The sequence below is a fragment of the Alexandromys fortis genome, unplaced genomic scaffold (assembly GCF_014885135.2).
Source record: "Alexandromys fortis isolate MF-2015 unplaced genomic scaffold, M_Fortis_MF-2015_v1.1 scaffold_59, whole genome shotgun sequence".
NCBI classification, from domain to species: Eukaryota; Metazoa; Chordata; class Mammalia; order Rodentia; family Cricetidae; genus Alexandromys; species Alexandromys fortis.
In genome coordinates this window covers 3,142,105-3,147,352 of record NW_026067943.1, presented here as the reverse complement: position 1 = coordinate 3,147,352, position 5,248 = coordinate 3,142,105, and the positions used below count along the sequence as shown (strand labels likewise).

Here is a 5,248-nt window from a genome sequence, read left to right as displayed (position 1 = left end):
ACGTGGTAGGCAGTCCCGTGGACACGCATGCGCTTGTGCTTGCTCTGGGGATGGGCGCCTTGCGTGTTTGGCGTTGGGTTTCGGGGACCTGGCGGCCCGGGTTCGGGGCTGGCGTACGGCGGAGAGATGCAGGCTTCGGCACCGAGGCCCGGTGATTATAACACTCCACTTCCGTGTAGGAGGGAGGCTAGGACAAGGGGAGGGCAGGTCCGGCATTCAGATCAGAGCATGGGTTCTAATCCCTACTGTGTGACCCGACACGAGATCCGTGGCGCGCTGAGCATCTGATGCCTTTTCTGTCGTCTTGGGCGCATGTGGACCTCAACTGTCAGCCGAGTCCGGGGTTCTGAGGCTTTTGTAAGAAAAGGCTGCACTGGGCAGGATGGGCGGAGGAAGTACCGGTTTCTGTCGTGTTTCTCAGGCGTCGGCCTCAACCTCAAGCTTCCAGCAAGAGCAAGGACCCAGCGGAGGACCAGCCCTTCCCGGGGCTTTTGCGGACAGAGAACCTCGGCGTGGAAGAGCTGGTTGACGTGCTGAAGGCAGCTGTGGTAGATCAGAAAGGTGAGGGAGCCTACTGCTCCTGACCCTCCGACCCCCTGGAGTCGGACCCTTGTAGTTGCAGGAGCCCGGCCAGCAGTCACATCCCCTTCTAGCCTAAATCGGCATCGTGGGGACAGACATAGGAAACCTTCACACCGCCCCTGCGTTCAGAGACCTGCAGTAACAGACCTGTCAGAACAAACTTTGGGATTATAGCTGGGGCCTGTAAGCTGCGTGTGTTATTCCATGAGGAATAACAATTTCTCTGAACCTCTCAATTCTTGTAGCAGTGAGGAAGCTACACGGTACTGGGGGAAATATGGCTCCTGGCTTGACAGATCAAGCGTTCTGATGTGAGAAATGATGGATCTCTGCTGTTTCTGGGAGTGGTGATCACATCTGTAATTCTAGATTTGGGCCTTAGAGGCAAGGAGGATCAGGAGTTCAAGACCAGACTTAGTTATGTGAGTTTGAGGCCAGCCTGTTTGAGCCCCTGTCTCAAACCAAACTGTCAAGGACTGTGGGAGGGATACACGTTATATAAGGGACATTGCAGCCAGTGTGAATGAAAGCCCAGAACAGCAGGTGCAAAGGCCCTGGGGTGCAGGGAGCAGGAAGTTCAGTTTGGAGTGGGGTTGGGAGCTTATAACCCCTGAGACTGCATGCACACAGGCTGCCCTGCTTTTGGTGACATCTCCGGAATGTTTCAGGACCTCTGGTGACACTGAATAAGCCACAGGGTCTGCCTGTGACAGGTATGGGCACGGGTAAGGAGGGAGAGGTTGGTGGGGAGGAGATGGATGGATGGCGCTCTGGCAACGTGTCCTCTCTCTCTCCTCAGGGAGACCTGGGGAGCTGACGTTGCTTTCTGTGCTGCCGCAGCTGAGCCAGGCCCTGGGGCTTGGACACGGGGAGCTCCAGGTCGTGCGAGCACCTGGAAAGTGAGTGCTGACTGCCCGGGGCATTTATTTTACACCCACTCCATATAGAAGTCCTATGCCGGTACTTGGCACACGGTAGACCCTCCAGCATTGGCTCTGCTTTCTCCGGGGGCCACAGAAAAGGTCTTATGGGTTGTTTCTTAGGAGGTGTGGACTGTAGCCCTGGCGTTACTGTTTGGCCTTAAACTGATGTTCCTTTTGTTTATTTGGCCTTTTGTTTGTTTTTTAGACAGGGTTTCTCTGTGTGAAGCCCTAGCTGTCCTAGAAATAGCTCTTGTAGACCAAACTGACCTCAAGCTCACAGAGATCCGCCTGCCTCTGCCTCTGGGATTAAAGTACTGGGATTAAAGGCATGCGCCACCACCGCCAGGCTGTAATTTTGTATTTTATGTGCATTGGTGTTTCACCTGCATGTTTGTCTGAGGGTCTCAGATTCCCTGGAACTGGAGTTCAGACAGTCATGAGCTGCCATGTGGGTGCTGAGAATTGAACCCGGGTCCTCTGGAAGAGCAGCTAGCATTCTGAATTGCTGAGCCATCTCTCCAGCCCCTTGGAGGTCTCCTTTAAAAAGACCAAAGATTTGTTTTTATGTAATGTGTGCGTGTTTAGCCTGCCGGTGTGTCTGTACACCACAGTGCATGCCTGGTGCCCCAAGAGGCCAGAAGAGGGCATCAGATCTCCTGGAACATGGTGGTAGCTGTGAACCACCATGTGGGTGCCGAATGCAGGTCTCTGCAAGAGACCCAGGGGCTTTATGTGACGTGTCCCCTTCTTCCAGGGAGGCCTCTGGGCTTGTGCTCCTCTCCGGCTGTCCCCAGACAGCAAGCCGCCTGCAGAAGTTCTTCGCTCACTCGAGGAGAAGCCAGAGGCCCACAGCCACCTACTGGTGAGCGGTGCGGGGTGACTCCCAGGGCTAAGGGCCAGTCCCAGGTGACTGCTCTGAGACCTCCTTTCTCTTTCTCAGTGCCATCACTGATGGCATCCCTGAGCCTTCTGAGGGGACTGTCAGCGTGGCTCTGAAGCTGGAACGCATGGATGGCATTGATCTTGTGAGTCAGAGGAGAGGAGCCCTTTCAGGTTTTGCCTTACAGAGGGGTCTGTACTGTGCACATGGGGTGGCTAGGTCCCCTGTTCTAAGTCAGCTGGCAGCAGGGCGGGCTCAGTGGAGCTCCCAGGTGTGTGCTAAGTCATTCTTGGCCCATTTCCTAGGCAGTCCCAGTGGCATCCCCATCTCGAAAGGACATCCTAGAAGGTGTCAAGAGGACCCTCAGCCATTTTCACGTGATGGCCACAGGCTGTGGCTGTGCCCTGGTCCAGCTGCAGCCACTGACAGGTGGGTCTGCTGGGGAGATGAAGCCTGTGAGGAAGACGGAGCTTGGCAACAGGCAGAGAGTATCTGGAGGACCCCAAGGGTATGTGGGCGGGCTCAGTGGGAGGCAGCACTTATCGGTGCACACCCACAGTCTAGCATCCAGGGGCTTCCGTTCTGTAGGGTTGACTCCCCAGGTGTGATGGGATGCCAGCTGTCACTGTCCTGATCTGCTCATGGGCCTCTCTCTGAAGGCAGAGGTCACCTCACAGATCCATAGGCTCTGGGAACGAGGACAGTCCTTCCTGGTCAGGAAGAACAGCTGGCTCCTCACCCATCTTTCAGTGTTTCCCAGTCAACTGCAGGTGCACATGGCTCTGCAGCTCTGCCCGGTGCTTGGGGACCACACCTATGCTGCTCGAGTGGGCACTGTTCTGGGCCAGCGCTTTCTGTGGCCAGCCACGACCACCAAACCCCAGACACAGGTAGGTCCTCAGGCCCCTATGCCTGCTCCATTTGGGGGGATTGGCTTGCCTTCTGTGTCCCTGTCTGAGCTGTGTGGCTCAGACAATGCCATACTCCCTCAGGCTTCCTTCTGTCCATGAGCCCAGCGAGGGGGTAGCCAATCTCTAACAGGCCCTGAAGTTCACCATCCTGAGTGTTTCTGTATCATTTCTTCTTTGGGTTAAGTCCAGCGAATGGGCATGCAGTAAGAGTGGGCTTGGCTCTAGGCAGCCACTTGGAGACAAGGACTGTTGCCTTCTGGCCAGAGGGGGAGATAAAGTTTTCGTGGGCCAGGTCTGCGTACTTTTCCTCACATCCCGTTGACCAGAGGCTCAATCATATGGCTTCAGTAAACACAAAAGAGGCTGAAATGTAATTTAGCTCTGTGCAGAGAGAATACTCTGCCTGACTGTAGAGAAAATGACTGCAGTTGCAATAGAACAGGGAGGCTCATCGGGGCTGGGTGCTCCTCACTGCAGACCAGGGAGGCCCATCAGAGCTGGGTGCTCCTCACTGCAGACCAGGGAGGCCCATCAGAGCTGGGTGCTCCTCACTGTAGGTCAGGGAGACCTATCAGAGCTGGGTGCTCCTCACTGTAGGTCAGGGAGACCTATCAGAGCTGGGTGCTCCTCACTGTAGGTCAGGGAGGCTCATCGGAGCTGGGTGCTCCTCACTGCAGACCAGGGAGACCCATCAGGGCTGGGTGCTCCTCACTGTAGGTCAGGGAGACCCATCAGAGCTGGGTGCTCCTCTGGCTGGAGCTCAATGGGCTGCTGTCTTTCCCACCCCAGGTCCTGGATGAAGCTCTCCTCAAACGCCTCCGCCTGAGTCCTTCCCAGGTGGCCCAGATGCCCTTGCACCTGCACCTGCAGCGCCTCCTCCTCCCAGGCACCAGATCCAGGGACCCTCCCAGTGAACTTCTGGCGCCCGTGCCCTCTTACTTCTCTCGGACCCTGCAGTGCCTGCGGCTCTCCCAAAAATAGACAGCGTTTGACCCCCAATCGGAAAATGGAAAGAGGAAGGGCTGTGACCCACGTCATGGACAGTAGGGTTGGTGCTGAGCACAGCCAAGGTCCTGGGCTCCTTAGTCTGCCAATCGAAGATCAAATCCCAGTTAGGCTACTTGCTTGCTGTGTGGCGTTGGGCAGTTGACTTTCCTCTGGACTTAAAATAATAAAAGTCCTACCTCATAAGCCTGCTTTTGAAGATTTACTGAGAAAGCAGATGTTAACCAGGGACTGTGCTCTGCTCAAGTGAGCAGTGGCCAGGTCTGGAGGCGGGATCTGTCCTACTCCGGCCAGGAGGAGCTTTGTTTGATTTTTGAGACTGGGCCTCTCTGTGTATCCCTGGCTGGACTGGAGCTCAGAGATCCACCTGCCTCTGCCTCCCGAGTGCTGGAGGACAGGCATGCACCACTGTATCTGCATGAGCTCTTCCGACTTTGATTTCAACATCCCACTCCCCTCCCCAACCTGCCCAGGACACAGTCACAGGCTACAGATAGTGCAGGCAGCTAACACTAGTGCAGAGGCAGGTAGGAAATGCCACACTTTGTTTCTTGTGGCTTGACCAACCTCTCACTGAGGGAAAGACTAGACATACTCTCTGGAGAAGGGCTGAGGTTTAGGGGAAGCCCATCTCTTGTCAGAATGTTCTGAGTCCATAAGAAACTATTCTGCCAGCCCAGTTTGCCTTTGGAAAGGGGCACTTCCTGATGGCTGGCTTTCCGCCTGCTACGGTCTCAGGTGAGCCTTGTCTCCTTGTTCACACTCAATTTCCTCATCTGTATAGTGAAGGCTCTTTCCCCTCCACCCCAATCTTCCTGCAGAGAAAGCTATCTGTTATTGGATAGGGACTGTGGCCCTTGCTGGTGCAGGCCCTGCTGGTCAGCTCTTGTCTCACATTATTCAAGCCAAGCCTGAAAAACTTTACTTGTTTTTTTTTTTTTTTTTTT

General features: G+C 55.2%; 1 protein-coding gene across 4 annotated transcripts; it reads left to right on the top strand.

The window, feature by feature from the left end:
* Rpusd3 (RNA pseudouridine synthase D3) lies at positions 1 to 4,487 on the top strand. Of its 4 annotated transcripts, none has more exons than XM_050148565.1 (9): positions 1 to 151; positions 422 to 561; positions 1,251 to 1,295; positions 1,382 to 1,481; positions 2,260 to 2,367; positions 2,446 to 2,530; positions 2,691 to 2,814; positions 3,049 to 3,275; positions 4,086 to 4,487. In XM_050148565.1, the coding sequence occupies exons 1-9, from the start codon at positions 51 to 53 to the stop codon at positions 4,275 to 4,277; spliced, it is 1,122 nt and encodes a 373-aa protein (XP_050004522.1). In that variant the 5' UTR covers positions 1 to 50; the 3' UTR covers positions 4,278 to 4,487. The 4 variants fall into 4 exon arrangements, with proteins under 4 accessions (XP_050004522.1, XP_050004524.1, XP_050004525.1 ...); XM_050148567.1 differs by having other exon boundaries at positions 3,146 to 3,275; positions 4,086 to 4,263; XM_050148566.1 differs by having other exon boundaries at positions 2 to 151; positions 3,136 to 3,275.
* The last annotated feature ends 761 nt before the right edge of the window (positions 4,488 to 5,248 follow it).

Excerpts from the sequence above, each read along its gene's own strand:
- Rpusd3 (XM_050148565.1), top strand. The coding sequence starts at position 51 with ATGGGCGCCTTGCGTGTTTGGCGTTGGGTTTCGGGGACCTGGCGGCCC. Across the intron at positions 1,296-1,381 it reads ACAGGGTCTGCCTGTGACAG|GGAGACCTGGGGAGCTGACG; the intron begins GTATGGGCACGG and ends CTCTCTCCTCAG. Across the intron at positions 1,482-2,259 it reads GTCGTGCGAGCACCTGGAAA|GGAGGCCTCTGGGCTTGTGC; the intron begins GTGAGTGCTGAC and ends CCCTTCTTCCAG.